Consider the following 18088-nt stretch of genomic DNA (forward strand, 5'->3'; position numbering starts at 1 on the left):
CTTTAACTCTTGGCTCAATTCTTTTCTAGATCCTAGGTTTTAATAGTGATAGGGGTGGGAGCCCAAGATGAACATAGAAACTTTGGCTTTCAAAGGTTCTAGATAGTGGTTGGGCTCAGGTGACCTCACACCCTTGTTATTCTTCTCACAAAGCCATCTTCATTTGCAGGCAACTAAATGTTTAATCATGTAATGGAAACAAACCACTCACTTCATGGGGGACATCTTGGTTTTCTTTCCCATGGCCTAAGTCCTTAGCACGACTTACCCAGTTTTGGAGCCCAGGGAATGGAATCTTTGTTCACAGTCCTTATGTTACTCTGGAATGAGGTTAAGAATGCTCCTTAGAGTAGGTTTGAGTTGCACGTTAACTGATCATGATGGCCAACAGAGTGAAAAGGTTCTAGTGAATTTTGGGGAACAAAACAACCAAGTTGCCTGGTGATATTAAATGAGAGGAGTAATTCCCTAGTGCCAGGTACATCAAGAGCATTCTCTGCAGTGTCCCAGAAACACAGGAAGAGAGAGGTTTCAACTGACATTTGTGATGGCTTGGTGGGATAACGCCAAGGACCGAGTTGAGGCTTGGTCGGTTGATAAGTGGATAAATCAAATTTGCCTGTCATCTAAACCAGCCCTGAGTGGGGCTACTTCCATTGTTGAGGACAGACATGGGGAGATAGAGCATAACTTCATTTTCTTTACAAACATTGTATAACCAGACTTGATTTGTAGGAAGCAAACACAAGGGTACATATCTTATGTCTCTTTTTAATGCTATAGCTATTCTTGATGTAAATTAGTAGGAAAGCTGAGAGACAGCATGGCATAGTGGATAGAGAACTGGCCTTGGAGTCAGGAAGCCCTGGGTTCAAGTCCTGCCTCTGACACTGTACTGGCTGCGTGACCCTTAGCAAGCTCAGTGCCCCAGGTCACTCTCTAAGACTGATTTGCAGAGGTGGTCTCTTACCTTAATTGGTAGAAGGAACTTCCTCACCAGGAACTCATTACACAATGAAATCCACAAGTCTGGTTAAGAAAAAAAAAATAGTGGTAAGCACTGGGTGAACTAGGGGTAAAACACGTGTAAGATTATAGCATCTAAGTATAGTCTGTGGATATAGGTCTTTTGTTGTCCCTACCTTTCTAAATTTAATGAACTTCTGGTTTCATTTCAATTCATCTTTAGGTCAAATGTATGTCCAAGTATATTCAACATAATCATTAACTCTGGTACATTTTAAATGAAAAAGCACATTATTCACCCCTGTTAATCTAATTTTGGAATGTGATATTACTAGACTGCCATAAAGAAGAATAACCCCAGGAAGTACCTTCGCAGTGTAGGAGATGGAGAGACTGTGGAGTTTGATGTTGTTGAAGGAGAAAAGGTGAGGATGTTTTCTGTGTAAAGGTTTGACTTCAGTCCGGAAATAATGAGTTTTGATGGTGACTCTAATGTAGATGGGTCAGATGACCGCAAATACAGGTTCATCAAGCTTTATAGCTCCCCTATTGTGTGCTGGCTGCAGTTAGTGTGCAATCTCTTCAGAGCCGTGATGAACTGATACATTTCAGTCACGTGGTGTGTGTATGCACCCCCTGGCCACAGCAAACCTTTTTTTTTGTTTGTTTCTTTAACTGTGAATTTTGTGAATACAATTATGTCTGATTTCCTTTGAGTGTCACTATCAACTTGTAATGGCTTTTGTAGGGTGCGGAGGCAGCTAATGTCACAGGTCCTGGTGGCGTTCCAGTTCAAGGCAGTAAATATGCAGCCGACCGTAACCATTACAGACGTTATCCACGTCGTAGGGGTCCTCCACGGAACTACCAGCAGAATTACCAGAATAGTGAGAGTGGGGAAAAGAACGAGGGATCAGAGAGTGCTCCAGAAGGCCAGCCCCAACAACGCCGTCCCTACCGCAGGCGGCGGTTCCCACCTTACTACATGCGGAGACCCTATGGGCGTCGACCACAGTATTCCAACCCTCCTGTGCAGGGAGAAGTAATGGAGGTAATGTGGGAAAGACGTGAACTATACAGATCATACAGAATTGTCGTAATCTATTAGCTTCTCTTTCTCTGAGACTTCAAGTTCTGAGGACTCTTGTTATGCCTGTCTTTGAGGTTGGTTCTTTTCTCTAAAAATAGTCTTTCTCATAACCACTGTAAAATGAATGTGTGATAATTTTCCTGCTTGAGGTAAGGAAACTAAATTTTAAGAGCATAGGACCAGCTAACAGTTCTTAGTGTAATTAGCACATCCATTACCTATACGGGACTAAAGGTTAGTGATAATGAATAGAGTGGTGGATTTGGAACCAAGAAAACCTGAGTTCACCTGCTGCTTCAGATAGTTGTGTGACCCTGGGTAAGTCACTTAACCTGCTTTGGTTTCCTCTTCTATAAAATGGGAATAATAATAGCACCTACCTCTTAGGGCAATGTCAAGGATCAAATGTGATAGTGTCTTAGTTAGAAAATTTAAAGTGCTATGTAAATATTGTCTAAGTGAACTAAGGTACCAGGTGATTTGTTTTATACTCTTGCCTCTTTGGGATGATTGGGTTTTAACCTTCCATTACTGGTTTTAGTAGATGTGATGTGCATTGTGGGATTTTTTTGTTTGTTTTTCAGGGTGCTGACAACCAGGGTGCAGGAGAACAAGGTAGACCAGTGAGACAGAATATGTATCGGGGTTATAGACCACGATTCCGCAGGTATGCTCTATATTGATGTTTCTTCTGTATTGAAATGCTGCCCCAAGTATATGCCAGGTGACGCTTGTTAGGAACACAGTATTTTCTGAATAAGGCCTTTCCTAAGTCTGTCCAGGGAAAAAGTAATACTTCTTTTGGGTTATTTCACTATTAACATATTTCCTTTGATGAGATAGCAAAATGAAAATAGAATTTAAAGTTTCTTTTATTCTTTGGCTTGTATCAGGCAATGAGCCGGTGTAATTTCCTTCTCAATTAAGTTAAAGGTAGGCTATATTTTTTGCCACCTTTTACACTGGTTAAAAACACCTTTATAAACAGGTCGACATTGTTTTACTAAAATAAAACAAAAATGGAATTTGAAAAATGGTAAGATTTTTATACTTGAGGCTAGGTAAGAATAGGCACATACAGATAGTGGGGAGGGAGGAGTCTTTTAATCTGCATTCTCTCACTAAGAGGGAGAGGATATAATTTTTAAATACCTATCCCAGCTTAGGTGGCAAATTAAGATGTAGGGTCAATATGGTAGTGGATATCTGTGAACTGTGGCTTGATGTGAAGACTCAACAGGGAGACTGGTAAGCATCTGCATGGGCAGGGGGGAAGTGTATGCATACACATAAAACCCGCTAGGAGCTTATTTTCTTAGAAAAAGATAAGTCTGACACTGCCTAACATTTTTAGAACTCTTGGGATAGCTAGCTACTAGTATCCTTCTCAGCAGGAATTTGGAGGCGATAAAGTAGTATTAGCAGGAAAGACCAGTGGAGTCTGCTCAGGAGTGAGTAAGATGGATTACAAACCCCAAGTGATCAACACTAGGTAACAAACTAGCTTGTTGTTGCTTTTCTATTTTTGTCTCGCTGGAGTACGATAATTTTAAAGCATTGGTTCTAAAACATGTAATTCTAGATCACTTGTGGCTTTTAAGGATCACCTCAAGTAACTAATATTCTCTACATACCACTTCCGCAGGGTTTTATTAGGTGACCACATATAGGAGGAGGGGAAAGCTCTTCCATTTTTTTGTATGTATATATGTGTTTGTGTGTGTGTGTATATATATATATATTTTTTTTTTAATTTTCATTTATTTATTATTATTATTATTTTTTTTTTTGCTGTGTATTAGCCAAGCCTTTTCCTGGGGTTCCCTGAAGTTTCCCACTCTAAATGAGCAGTTATCCTTAATTCCCTTATCTTTATTTCCAAGAAACTTTGAATCAATCTTCCTTTACCTTTGTATCTTTGGCATCTTACACATAGCAGGCCCTTAATATGTGTTAAGCTGAATTGCCTAGGCTAGAGGTAGACTGCTTGAAGCAGGAGGTGATGGTTCCTTGACAGCATGAGACCCCAGAGCATTGTGTCCATGCAATGTTTGCAGGTGCAGATGGATGGGCTCTTTTCTGGAAAGGTAAGTTCTCTATTGCACTGTGCAATTTAGGTAGTGTTGGGCTTAAATCTTCACCATGACCATATTATATCTAGCTTGTGTAAATACCACAATCCTTTTTATCAACTTTTAAGCTTTTAGAGAACCAAGTAAGAATTGTAGTTTATGTACCCCTGTGTACATAGCAGGTACCTTGCAATATGTGGGATGTTCTGCTTTCACAAATCCTATAATAATGTTGGAATGGATTATCAAGGAAAAGCCTCCCCCAAAGATGACCTTACATTATCAGTACCAGCCCTGAAGTTCTGTCAACAGTTCTCTTCTTGACTAAGTTTGTTTATTATGGATCTTGGCTTTGGGCTGGTGGAACCCAAAGGCTTTGATAGTTTAAACATAACCATAAAATACTCGTGCAGGTGGTTTGTTCAGGTTTTCTATAAATCCTTCATCCAACTGAAATGGTGACACCTGATCTCAAATATCCAAAATTTATGTAGCCAAGGGCCCTATAGGTAAGCAAAAGGCCTCTGATAGATAGAATAGATGTCTCAAGACATACCTGTTTAGAAGCTGGGCTATTTGCTTTCCCAAACAACATTGGAGGGGAGGACACAGGGAAGATAGTTTTGGTTATTTGGGCAAATTTTTGTTTCTTTCCTTGCCAAAAAAAAAAAAAAAAAAGCAAAACTGTCTAGGGCCATTTATTATGGGAGCAAACCTCACTCCTGAAGGCAACATTATACTATAGCACATCCAATAGTGGAGCTTTCATAATGGATGAGTCTGAATTGGTAATCCAGAAAAATTTCAGCTCTTAGGATAATTCACTTGTATAGAACAGCTTGTTCTTTGATGTTGAGAAAGTGAGGTACTAGTATATACTTGCTAGCAGTGTATTAGTGCTTATTGAATATTAATCACTTAATTGTAGAAGTACAGTAGCAGAGTTGATACATAGAGAGCTACCCCTGGAGCCTGGGAGATCTGGCTCTAGGTTCCACCTATCAGCCAATCAGCAGTGGTAAGGGAATTTCTTCACCTGAAACTCCTTTCACTGATGAAATGACAGGCCCAGGTCCCAGTCCCCATTCTGTCTATCTCTTCCTGTACCATATGCACATACCCTCTCCACCAACCTCCAGAAAACAAAACAATTCTTAAAATTCTCTGCCATCAGCAGCATCCTTTGAATGTATGCTGTCTTCCTCTGTAGTACTGAAAAATATGTGCTGAAGTCCAAATAGGTTTGTTATATCACTTAGGGATAGGCATAGATAGAGGGTCTATGCCTCATTGAGAAATACTGAATCTCAATTACCATAGTCTGCTCTCTTAGTTCTTCTGCCCTTCTTCCATGTTGGATTACACTGCCAGTACCTCAACTGACAGGTCTCTGTGCTTCATTCTATCTTGGGGGTATAGCCAGGTTATATTAAAGAAGATAACCTCTGAGAGGTGGGTAGCCTTGCAGTATTATGGCCTGGCTTCAAGTTCTTTTGTTGACACTTGCTGACTGTCAGTCAAAACTTTAACCTACTGTGTGCCAAGCATTGTGTTAAGTAAGACTAGGGGTTACAAAGAAAGATTTTTTAAAAAGTCCCTGCTCCTGAGGAGCTTTTAATCTGTAAGGAGAAACTGTGCCAAATACTATACAAAGAAGCTATAGATAGGGTAAACTGGTAAAAATAACAGAAGGAAGGCACTAGAATTAATAGAAGGTGGGATTTTTATCTGGAACTGAAGGGTAACTTGTGTCACCTTGGGCACATCCTTATCTTTCCAGTGTTCCTAGGCAACTCTCTGTTATACCAGAAACTGATTGTGCCAAAAGTGGCATTAATCTGCATTGGTAGAGAAAATTTCTGCATTGAGAATTCTCTTTAAGGAAAAAAAATGCTAAACATAAGCTCAGTTAAAAAAGAAACAAAACCAAGCATCTTTTAAAGTTATGAACGTCTTTGTTTCTGAAAAGATGTTAGGATTAATTTGCCTTTAAAGTTGAACGTTTTCTATATTAGTGGAGTTGTTTTAAACCTTTTGCATTATTTCACTGAAAGTGATTTTCTCTGAAAAATAGTACTCATCTATATACATCTCTCTCTGTGTATACTTGTACATATACACACACATCTATATAGATAAATACACACAGTCTTAAAGCTGCTGATTAGGCAATGGGTTTTACTTTGGGTTGTGTAATAATAACCTGACCCCTGAACCTTGGGACTCTTTTGGACTAATTTAACCTGAACTTGACTCTTTTTTTTTTCTTGGATAGATAGAAAAAGGTCAAGGGCTAAAATGATAGAACTGTCATTTTATAACAGTTTGAAAGAAATGTGTCCTTTGATCCATGTAATCACTGTATGAATTATTTAAATAAGCCCTTTGTTTTGTTTTATCAAAACCCTTGGCATTCTGGCTTTCCCTCAGCATGGTTCAGTGGAAAGGGCACTGGGTTGGAGTTAAGACTGGGCTCAGTCCTGGCTTTACCACTACCTGTGGGGCCTTGAATAGATCACTTAGCCTCTAGGTCTCATTTTCTTCATCTGTAGAATGAGGGCTCCGAATCTGTATGACCTTTTAAGCTTAGCTCTAAATGCTAACCACTATTTGTTCCAAAGAAAATTCAGAGAGAAAAAAGATGAAATTAAGACTAATGATTAAAATTTGGATTTGTGTTTTGTATATGTGTATGTCTCCATTGGTGGGTATTTGCCACATATCAAGTCATTGCCATGATGTTAATCTGTTTAGTCTTTTTTTTTAATCCTTTAGAGGACTTGAATCTATGATTTAGATTTCTCATTCCTTACTGTCTTTGTACTACTCCTCAATCTGAAATTTTCCCTCTTTAACAGAAAAGGGGAGAGAGAAGGAATAAGCGTTTAGATAGAGCCTACTGTGTGCCAAGCACTTTGTAAATATCTCACTTAACCCTCACAAGAAGTCCATATGAGGTATGTACTGTTGTTATCCCCATTTTACAGTTGAGAAAACTGAGGCACACAGCAGCTAAGTGACTTAAACCCAGAATCGTACAGCTAGTAAGTATCTGAGACTGGATTTGAACTCAGATCTTGCTGACCCCAGGCTTTGTACTCTATCCGCTGCTGCCTAGTTGAAACAAGAAGATAATGTCCAGAACTTGACCCCTGAGAGAATGAGTAGAGATCAGTACTTATCATTGTGTTGATCTTCTTGCTGAAGTACCTTCGAAGAAATTAATTTTATTTACCTTGGGGTGGAGGGCACTGAATGACAACCTTTACCCTTGGATATAGAAATAAAATCACTGAGTGAGGCAGTTTCTCCTTGTTGACATTACCAACAAGCATTCAAATTAATTCTAAGTGGGTATCTCCTTGTTTCCCTAGCCCAGGTGCGATCCCAGATGGCACAGAAATTGCTCCATACTGGCTTTTCTCAGAGAGAAATTATGACTCTAAGTCCCAGCAGATGTATGAAAAAGATCCCTTGTCACAGCTGTTCCCTGGTGGTTTTTGCAGTCAGGACTACAGTGGAAAGCTGAGATGTACACAGGAAAGCTAACATCTTTTTGGTGTCTAAGGTAGCTCCTCAGAAGCCTTGGGGAAGGTAAGGGATAGGCTTTCTGAAGTTGAAGTCCCAGACTCCATGGTGATTGTCAAATCCTTCCTGGCTTGATCAGATGAATCATTCTTTATGAGCCATTCATTAAGGTAAGGAAAAATGTGAATATCTATACTATATAGATGAGCCCCTGAAGCAACAGGTCTCATTAGTATGTTAATATGGGAGGGGCCAAGAGGTTCAGACTTGAAGATGGATCCTGGTTTCTCCAGGGAAACTGCTTTTGGTAGATAAAGAACACATCTTCTTGGTCTGTGGGAAACACCTCATTCTGGGATTTATAACATTAGAGTGCCATGAGTGTTGGGGGAGTATCATTGAGGAAAAACAAATATTTCGTTTTCCTTGTTCCTCCTTCCTCTTTTTAATCAAAGTGGCCAGAAAGTTTGATCCTTTAGCCTAGGGCCTGTGACTGTCTCAGGATCACACTTTGATCAAGCCTGCTTTTCAGATAGTGTTAATAACAGAAGAGAATTTCTTCTGGGTCATCTGAAAATTCAAAGGTTGATGTTAAAGAGATGAACTTTTGCTACATACTCTCAGCTTTTAGTTCACAGTTTCAGGAAAAGGAATGTTTATAAAGACCATCAAGTTACAGTGTTTCCCATCAACGAGCAGATAAGGTTTGCCAGGTAGTCAGGATCTAGAAACTCTTAGCTTTAGTATGTGTATCTCCTTTTTTGTAAGTCTGTTTTCCCCATCATCTGAATTTGCTTTACCTATTGACCTTTCCTTCCCATTCGTGGCCTTCTGTTCCTATTGGTCAGTCTTTGTTTTCTCATGAATAAGCTGTACTTAATTTTTAAGTTGACTGTATTTTAATAGGACTTCTGTTAAAGATGAACTATGTTGTTGGGGCAGTGATTTAATCAGCAAGTATTTATTAAATGCCTTCTTAATGGTAGGCACTTACTAGATACATAGAAAAAAATGGAACCATTTGCTCTCAGAGAATTTGCATTTTTCTATCTCGGAGACTTGGCTATATGTCTAAGTATACAAGTATATTATGCAAGAATACAACATAAATATATAAGAATAAATGCAGGGTAACAAGGGAAGGAGAAAACTAGCGGTTGGATTCAAGAAAGATTTCATCTAGAAAGTAGACTTGCTTTAGCCAAGTTTGAGTCTTGAAGGAAGTAAGGGATTCTATGAAGTGAAAATGAGGTTAGATTGAATGCCAAGCAAGGTGAGTGGCCAATGCACAGGCTTGGAGCTAAGAGAATTAACATGTGAGAAAGTCAATGAAGGCCACTTTGGTGACCAGGATGTGAAGGACTTTAAAAATCAAGTTCATCTTTTATCCTAGAAGCAATAGGAAGCTACTGAAATAGATTGAATAGGGGAGTGATGTGATCAAATCTACTCTTAAGGAGAGATAACATTCTGCAGACAGATGAAATATCTCATGTCCTATATATTCTTGAATAATAATTGAAAAGGGAAATGAAAACATCCTTATCTATCTTAATATGACCATAGTTTGAATATTTCTCCTTGGTGAAATGCTAACAGGATCTCTTTGAGATGTAGAGTATTTCTTGTAGCAAGCGTATTTTTTGGTCACCAGACAGAATCCTAGAGCCCTAAAGCTGAAAGAAGACTTTTAGGCTTTTAGTCTCATTTTATTGCTTGATGGCTGAATCCCTGCTATAGTATTTTCAAAGTGGTTGTCTCACTTACACTTGAATACTTGCAATGATATAAACTCACATGAGTGTATTCCTTTCTATTTTTAGTCTTCACCGATTGGGGGTGAAAGTAACAGTATCATAAAAGGATTTCAGAGTCAATCTGTAGTTTTGCTTCATAAACTTGTGAGAAGCAGGAAAATGAGCATTTGACTGGGAGTTGGAGATAGATTTTTCTTTTTTGAATGTCATTACTGCAAGTCGTTTAAATTCTAAACCTGTTTCTTCCTCCATAAAATGAGGGAGTTGTGCTACATGCCATGGTGCTACATTTTTGTATGAATTATAAGGATAATTTAATTTGATACTGAAAAACACTGGATCTTTTCGTATTTAGTATACTGTTCAAGACTTGGGTGAATTTTGGCAAACTGTCCCAGCCTTGAGATTGTACAGACATTAGTGTTACTGTCTTTGCCTGTAAGAGAGGAATACACAATAGACTTAGGACATACTCAAAGGGAGAAGGAGGTGCCTTTTGTCCTACACAGGTCTCCAGATGGCCTGTATCCTTTCTTTACTCTCTTTTCTCCCCCATCTTCACCAGTAAAGCTAGTTTTATATTTTGTGAAGTATGCTTGCCCCAGGTAGCCTTTTTATGAGATACTTCTGAAAATGTTTTCATTAACAATGAATGATAGCCTTGGAAAAGTCATTATTGTCCTTCAAACCCTTTGGACAAAAACTGAAGTGAATTTGAGAAAGTAAGCATGTAGCTGACTGTTGGAGCTCGATCTGTCTTTGTGAGTTTCGGTGGCTGTCTCTTAACATAGGATAGGGGTGGACCAAGTAAGTTATTGTCTTCAGCAAATTTATTAGGTCTTTACTCTGTAGAAATATTAGAGACACACAGAATATAGATAAGATGGAATTTGGTATAGGAGAAGACACTGACAGATAACTGATACATGTTGTTACATGGTGACAGGGCATTAATTCATGCATGTCTAGCTGTGTGTTTGGAGAAGTTCATTAGGAAGGTAGGATCAGAGTGATTTAATTCGTAAAGGATTTTGCAAAGAGTTGAAAAATGGAATGTGATGTAAAATCTTCATGGAGAAAATAGCTTTTGGGTTGGATATATTCAAGAAGTGAAGAAAGGGAAGAGAGAAAATCATACTGTGAACAGATGATCAGAGGACAGCAGTCATCCATTTTGGTTAGAGTTTGGGGTTTGGCAGATGAAATGAGATAAGCTTGGAAAAGGTAGGGAACCAGATTGTGAGGGGCTGTTGTTCAATAAACAGATTTTTGCTCAGAAGTGTACCGTGACTAGATTTACACATGAAACATTAGTCAGGCAACAGAATGATGAATTGTGGTAGGGAAACTGAAGGTGTAAGGACCCGAAGACTCAGTTGTTAGTAACGAGAGCCTGTACACCAGAGGAAAGGGGTAGGGATATGAGAGGGGCTGCTGAGTTATAAATGGTAACAATTCTTAAAGGCTTATGAAGTGAGGAAGAAGGAAATCAGAAATTTCATATTGGGAGGGAAGGGTATATTGGTTTGGGAGTGTGTTGAATGGAACATAAATGTGGAGATATGAGCAAATGCAAGGAAAAACCAAGGTTGCTATTGCCTTAACCTGTAGAAGGCGAAAGAGTGAAATGGTAATGCTTTTGATAAATAGTATGTTTACAGTGGTATACTATTCCTACAAGACAGGCTGTGTTTTATATAGCCTGCTGTGTGAGGTCCATGGATGGTATGCACTTGGAGTAATCATGGCACATGAGTTAGAATGAGGGACGTCTCTCTAAAATCACAGGTGACCAGTAGAGGAGGAGAAGAGAGAACATCGGCTGGGGCTTATAGGACAATGACTATACAATAGAAATGTCTAAGTTGGACAAATTGGTTATTTTGTAAATAATTTGGTGAAAACATAAGTGATAAGGGATTCCTGAATGTTTGACCTGATTTTATTTTGAGATATGGTCTTGATCTTCACTGTTGAATCACTTCTTTGTCAGTTCAAAAGACTAGTTGATCAAGTCTTTGGGAAGAGAGCATTTTAGAAGATATTGTAAGTTTCAGCAAAGAGTGCCATCAGTAATATGAAGAATATCTATTATAACTGTATTGAGTAGACCCCAGTAAACTATTGAGGCCTGAAATATGAAGAACTGGATTATGTGGATTGATAGAGGAATGAAGCTGATACGCACAAAAGAAGCTTTTAAGCAAAAGGTCAAATGAAACATGAATGATGTTGAATTTGATGAGAGGGTTTAGAGAAGAAGGCTTAGGGATTTGAAAAAACGTGAAACGGCTCTGTTAAGTGCAGGGATAAGTAGCCAAATTCTTGGGTGCCTGATTAGTTATTATAGTTTTGTGGTTCTGTTCTAGAGAGTTCATAAACTCCTTGCTTTTTACTTCCCCTTTCTTTATTCTTCTTGTCATTTCCAAACCACCCCCCCCCCCCTTTTTCCTATCCTGTGTTGATGAAATTCACATTGGAGACAGTTGGGGCTTTCAGAACTGAGTTATGGCTAGGTGTATATTGGATTTGTACACCTTTTTTTCCACTCTAGTAAGTCATCACTGCTGCAGAGGGAAATGTGTTATAGAAAGCAATGTAAAAGTTTTGAACTCAAGGGTCAGATTTATATGACAGGGAGAAAAGTGTGGTGGTACCTCTGAGTGGAAAATGGCATTTCATACTTAAGGAATAATAACCTTCAAAAGGTAGCCAGGAAGATGATGAAATGGTGTACTAATGAAATTTCTGGTGACTCTTAAGTCACCTGACTCATCTGATTGAACCCAGGATGACTGCATTCAGAGTTACTTCCATAGCAGATTTGTTCACCTTTAGTAGTGTTTTCCCTAGTTCTTAACCTTCCTCTGTCTTCTTTGTTTCTGCCTTATATACAATCCCCAAAGAAAAGTATGCTTGATTTACCACCACCATCATTCCCCTACCTGCTTCTTCCAGCATATTGTATGGCTCTTGTCAAGTTCAGCATTTTGTGCTGTGTAGCTAGAGATTGTTTTCAGAAGGTGGAATTTAATAGGGTTACCATTTCTCCAGGTCTGGCAGCAGTGTTCCTCTATGTTTTCTCTATACCACATCTGTTGTAGTAAAATTGTTCTGGATCAGGTCAGATGGAACTGCTCTAATCTCTCATATTAAAGCTGGTTTTTCTGCCCCCTGAAATTGAAGGCTAGGACACTTTCCATGGCTAGGGCAGTTCCATGCAGGTCACAGTTGGGAAAAAGTAGGATTTTTTTTTCTTCAAAGAAATGCTGAAGGTATAATATGAAAGTGTTTAATCTCATTGAGAAATTAGCAGAGGATTAGTAGAAAGTTGAAATCCGTTAAGTTCATTTGGGTATGTAAAATGACAAAAGGATTGAACCTAAAATACTGGATTTATCGACTTTTCCTCCAGGACGTAGCCTCCTGTTGTACTTGACTCAGTTTGGGCTGATTTGAACTGAATCGGTTGCATCCTTCCAACTGTTACTAACTTGATTTCAGGGGCCCTCCTCGTCAAAGACAGCCTAGGGAGGAAGGTAACGAAGAAGACAAAGAGAACCAAGGAGATGAGACCCAGGGTCAGCAGCCACCTCAACGTCGGTATCGCCGTAACTTCAATTACCGACGCAGACGCCCAGAGAACCCTAAACCACAAGATGGCAAAGAGACAAAAGCAGCCGAACCACCAGCTGAGAATACGTCCGCTCCCGAGGCTGAGCAGGGCGGGGCTGAGTAAATGCCGGCTTACCATCTCTACCATCATCCGGGTAATTGTTTTGGTGTTTCTGGAAATCTGGGCATAACAAAGAGCAACCTTGCAAATTGAGTTTGGCACCACTTTGAGGTCTGGTCAGGTAGTCTCCTATGTAAATTCCCCTCAGTATGTTAGATTTTGGTTTTAAAGAATTTGTGTTGCCTACAAACTTAAGAAAAGCATATACTATTCTGTTTATAAGGCTGATGAAATACTAAAGCTTAGTAATTCCTATTTTCTTGTTTTTGTGTATGCTGATGGGAGACCCAGTTGTTAATTTGGATAGCTGGACATGACTTTAAGGAAAATGTTAAAACTGTGAGTGTATGGTTCCTTGAAGTCCCTTACGCACCATGGATTCTGTGGGGTTGCATAAACTTTGCCTTGTTTTGGTACCTTACCATGGATCTGGTTGTACTGTTGGTGAATTGGTGACCTGTGTGACTTTGTCACTGTACTATCGCTTGAAAACAACATTCTAAAGGGGATTTTACTGCTTCATTCTCTTCCCATTATAAATGGGGAAATGAGGCATTTGGTCTGGTGAGAAAGGTGACCTGGTATGGTGTGTGGGCCTCCATTTTTGCCATGAACTTATTCTGTGAGGCTACTCTTAAAAACATTGTGGAGCAGGGGAATTAGGAAATGACCTGAAGCTTTCTCTTAGAGAATGTTTAGATAACACAGTCTTGGGTGAGATTGGGCCGGGGTGAGGGGCGTTCTCAGAGGCCAACATGATCTGACATTTGTTTCTCCTTTTCTAGTTTAGTCACCATACAAGAAGAAAGAATATGAAATTCCAGCAATAATAAGAAATGAACAAAAGATTTGGAACGGAAGACCTGAGTGCTTGCTTTTTGCTGTTGACCAGATAACTAGAACTCTCTGCATCATCAATGCAGCGTGGGGTTTTTATTATTTTTACCTAAAGAAGTCTCTTTTTGGGAATGACAAACATGTTTTTTAAAAAGCCTGGTTTTCTCAATACACCTTTAAAGGTTTTTAAATTGTTTCATATCTGGTCAAGTTGAGATTTTTAAGAACCTCATTTTTAATTTGTATAAAAGTACACCTAATTTTTTCAAAAATCCACAAACTGCAAGCACCTGTTAATAAAGGTCTTTAAATAATTATCTGTCCATGTCTGGCTGCTTCTAATGGTGTTGATGCAGTTGTTGACAGTTATGTGTTGGCTGTGTCAAATTGTGTGGCAAATGGCTCCTTCAGGCCATTGCTCAGGCGTAGGAGATCTCAACCTGGTAAAACTTCTTAACTGTTTTGATAACTATTTCAATATAATTGCTTTGCTTTGTAATTCTATTTATTTTATGCATTTAAAAACTTTCTGAGGCAGCTCTGTGGGCTCCGGCACTGCAAGTGTGTCAGGGGTGCACAGGGAGGAAGGGAGGGTCTCCCTGACCCAGTTACTCTTTTCAGTCTTGCGTTTTTCCCTATGGAATAATGGTAATTGATCCGCCGATATATTGAAATCTGTTAATGATTTGGAAAATGACTGGTCAGAGCAAGATTGTATAAGGAATCATTTTTTCAGATAGAAGTTATTTGGGGTGGGGGGATATCTGCATGGATCAGATTTTTTTAAATTACCCAGAGTCCCAAAAGTAGGTAAAGCATAAGGGAAGGGAGGGAGATCTTACTCATTTTTGATTAGTCTGGGTATTGGTGTCCACATTTTTGTTCAGTCATTTTAGTTGTGTCCTACTCTGGGGCCTTGGCGAGGATACTGGAGTGATTTGCCATTTCTTTCTTCAGCTTATTTTATAGGGGGGGTAACTGAGGTAAACAGAGTTAAGTGACTTGCCCAGGGTCACACAGCTATTAAGTGTCTGAGGCCTAATTTGAACTCCAGTCTTCCTGAGTCTAGTTCAGTGTTCTATCCACTGCACCACCTAGCTGCCCCTAACCTAGGTAGTTAGGTGTATATCTTTTCCTACATTGCATCTGGATCCTTGTCCTGATGTTGGTAGAATACAGTGGAGAACACTGGTAAGGTGGAGCTTCATCTGATGACTGCTGACAGCTTTGAGTAGTATTTTAAATAACTGAATAGTTGAAATTAAATAGTTGAAATTCTAAAAACAGAATCACATGAATTGGATCTCAGTCCTTACACCTATCTTCACCCCCTGCCCTAAAGTAAAGTCATTTTGTATGACTTATGGGTGCCAAAAGCAGACTGTAAATAGCTAGTAAGCCTCTAGTCTATATGGTGGTCAAAGAGAATTTAATTTAATCATGGTTAGTAGAAGCATGGTATACTGTGTGAGAGGAGACACTCTTTTCCTTACATCAGAAGCGTTCAGTTTTAGGTGCTGTGATTTTAGAGAGGCCATCTGGCAGGTGAGTGGCCCAGGAAAAGGGGAATGATTGGTTGAGGGAGGACTGGCGGGGAGGGAAAGGACATAATCACTATCTTCAAATCTATTTGAAGGACTGTCTTGAAGAGAAAGTGAATTATATTGTTTTGGTGCAGGAAAAGTTTCAGGAGTAGATTGGAGCCATGTCAGGTGATGAGTTCTCCATTGCTAGAAGATGACCGCCTGTCAGATGTAAAGGAGGTTGTGGCTCAAGTATTGGTTGGGCTAGACCTGAGGTTCCAGCCCCAATTCCATGATTTTACAACTAGATTTGTAATTTCCAGCTTCAGTGTTCTGTGACTGAATCTTACCTTTCGTTTGTACATAATGGCTTCTTTGTGCTTTTTTTTTTACTTGCATCTAAAATTGTTTTTTGTTTTTCATGACAGTGGGGCTACAAGAGGCAAATCGGAAGAAACCCTTTTACCTGTCTGTATTGTTGGTAGCAGTAAAAACCCTTAGAAAACTTAAAGGGATCCGTGGTTGCTTTAAGAGTTAGAGAGGAGGGGCAGCTAGGTGGCGCAGTAGATAGAGCACTGGCCCTGGAGTCAGGAGGACCTGAGTTCAAATCCATCCTCAGACACATAACTCTCACTAGCTGTGTGACTCTGGGCAAGTTATTTAACCTCAATTGCCTCACAAAAGAAAAAAAAAATTGGAGAGGAAAGGCTCCTAAGATGACTTTCAGTTCTATGTGAGACTGAAGGAGGGAAGGAGAGAAATCCTGATCAATGGAAAATTTGAATAGCAGCTAAGTCATTGGAAGAGTTACTCCGATTGACTGGTGGAGGCCACACTTTCCATTAACATGGAGCTAGGGGATTGTCCCAATTCTGACAGGTATTCCTAATGTCCCACGCTAAACACACTGGACTTGCCAACAGCTGCTCTGAGTTAAATGGGTAGCTGTCTTGAAATGCCCATGATGTGATTTCCAAGATTGTTTTCTATAGGGAAATGCAACCTTGGTTTCAGATTAACTGGACATCTGTTGGATTGTGTGGGAGTAGTATGGTGAAGTGGAGAGAATGCTGGATTTTGCATCAGGAATTCTAGGCTCATTTCTGCCACTTCTGCCATGCATGACTTGTGTCACTTGCAGGTGACACAGTGGCTAAAACGCTGGGCCTGGAGTCATGAAGACCTGAGTTCAAATATAGCCTCACTTTGTGACCTTGGGCAAGTCAGTGAATTTCTGTTTGCTTCAATTTCCTCATCTGTAAAATGGGGATAACGGCACCTACCTGCCAAGGCTGCAAGGATCAAATGAGATATTTGAAAAGTGCTTAGCCCAGTGCCTGGCATATGGTAGGCAATATGTAAATCTTAGCTCTGAGTGGTAATCTGGGTCTCTAAAATGGTGGTAACGCTTGGACTGCTGACCACACTAGGTGGTTGTGAGGAGAGCACTTTATAATGCACAAGATATTTTTTTTCCTTTTGTTGATAGGAAACAAGTTTTCCATAGTTTCTCAGATTTCTGCCTTCACACTTGAGTGGTTGACTGGTCTTGGAAAGCACAGCATGTGCTTAACAATTTTGAGTCTACACCAGGGTGGTCTGCAGGGCCTTGTCATAGAGAATGAGTTCTGTTTATAAAAATTAAGCACCTACAGTGGGCAAGGCTTTCAAAGGCCTTAACCCAATATTACCACCAACCCTTAAAGGAATTAATGAGGAAGCCATGCCAATAATTCCTGACACTGACAGTTTCCCCCAAAATCAGGTAGAGACAGTTCAGCCTACTTAGTACCAGGCAGACTAACCTTATTTCCATTTTTGATAAGGAAAAGATAGTGATGTGGGATGAATAATTACCATTAAGCTAGCTTCATTACCACACATGGCTGGGCAAGCATTTATTGCCCACTATGTGTGGTATCCAGATAAAAGTGAGACAGCCCCTGGCCTCGAGCCCGTTTTCTGCAAGAGTGGGAACATTATAACCAATAAATGAAGTGATCAGAGTGAGGGTGTGGGCCAACCACTGTGACAATAATGAAGGAGTTGGGTGGCACCTGAGCTCCGTTTAAAAGGGAGCTAGAGGGAGCCAGAGATTTTAAAAGGTGGTGGGAGGAACAGCGTTCTAGGCTGGGGTGAGCAGGGCACGGAGTGGTTTGTGTAATGCCAGTGAAAGGACAAGATGCCTTAGTTATTCTGTAATGTCACATATGGGGAAATAAGTAGACTAGATTGGCTGGAGTAGAGTGTGTGAGGAAGAGTAATAAATGTAATGAGCCTTGTAAAGAAGGCTGGGACCAGATTGTCGTGAACAGTAAATGTGCCGAACAGGCAGGTGCTTGTGTTTTTCCTTAGGGCGGAGAGGCTGTGGTTAGACCGCTGCTTTAGAACTGTCTGTTTGGTAACAGCTGGAAGAGAATATATTGGAGATACACTGAGGCAAACAAGTGAAATGACTTACCCAGGGTCACACAGTGTCTGAGGCTAGATTTGAACTCTGGTCTTCCCAACTCCAGGCCCCAGCATTCTGTCCACTGTGCCACCAGGCTGCCTCAATGAATATGGTCAAAGAATATGAC

At 39.9% G+C, this 18088-nt stretch overlaps 1 protein-coding gene across 2 annotated transcripts in view; it reads left to right on the plus strand.

Moving 5' to 3' along the window:
• YBX1 (Y-box binding protein 1) overlaps nucleotides 1-14301 on the plus strand; it is a 30688-nt gene extending 16387 nt beyond the window's left edge. The window contains exons 4-8 of one of the 2 annotated variants that reach the window (XM_020983425.2): nucleotides 1302-1391; nucleotides 1715-2017; nucleotides 2641-2723; nucleotides 12918-13183; nucleotides 13935-14301. In XM_020983425.2, the coding sequence (XP_020839084.1) occupies nucleotides 1302-1391; nucleotides 1715-2017; nucleotides 2641-2723; nucleotides 12918-13152 (711 nt within the window). In that variant the 3' untranslated portion in view covers nucleotides 13153-13183; nucleotides 13935-14301. The remainder of the gene's footprint in view (nucleotides 1-1301; nucleotides 1392-1714; nucleotides 2018-2640; nucleotides 2724-12917; nucleotides 13184-13934) is intronic. The other variant, XM_020983427.2, reaches the window with a different exon arrangement.
• Nucleotides 14302-18088: the final 3787 nt, after the last annotated feature.

The sequence above is a fragment of the Phascolarctos cinereus genome, unplaced genomic scaffold (genome assembly GCF_003287225.1).
Source record: "Phascolarctos cinereus isolate Bilbo 61053 unplaced genomic scaffold, phaCin_HiC Scaffold_726;HRSCAF=1367, whole genome shotgun sequence".
Lineage (NCBI taxonomy): Eukaryota > Metazoa > Chordata > Mammalia > Diprotodontia > Phascolarctidae > Phascolarctos > Phascolarctos cinereus.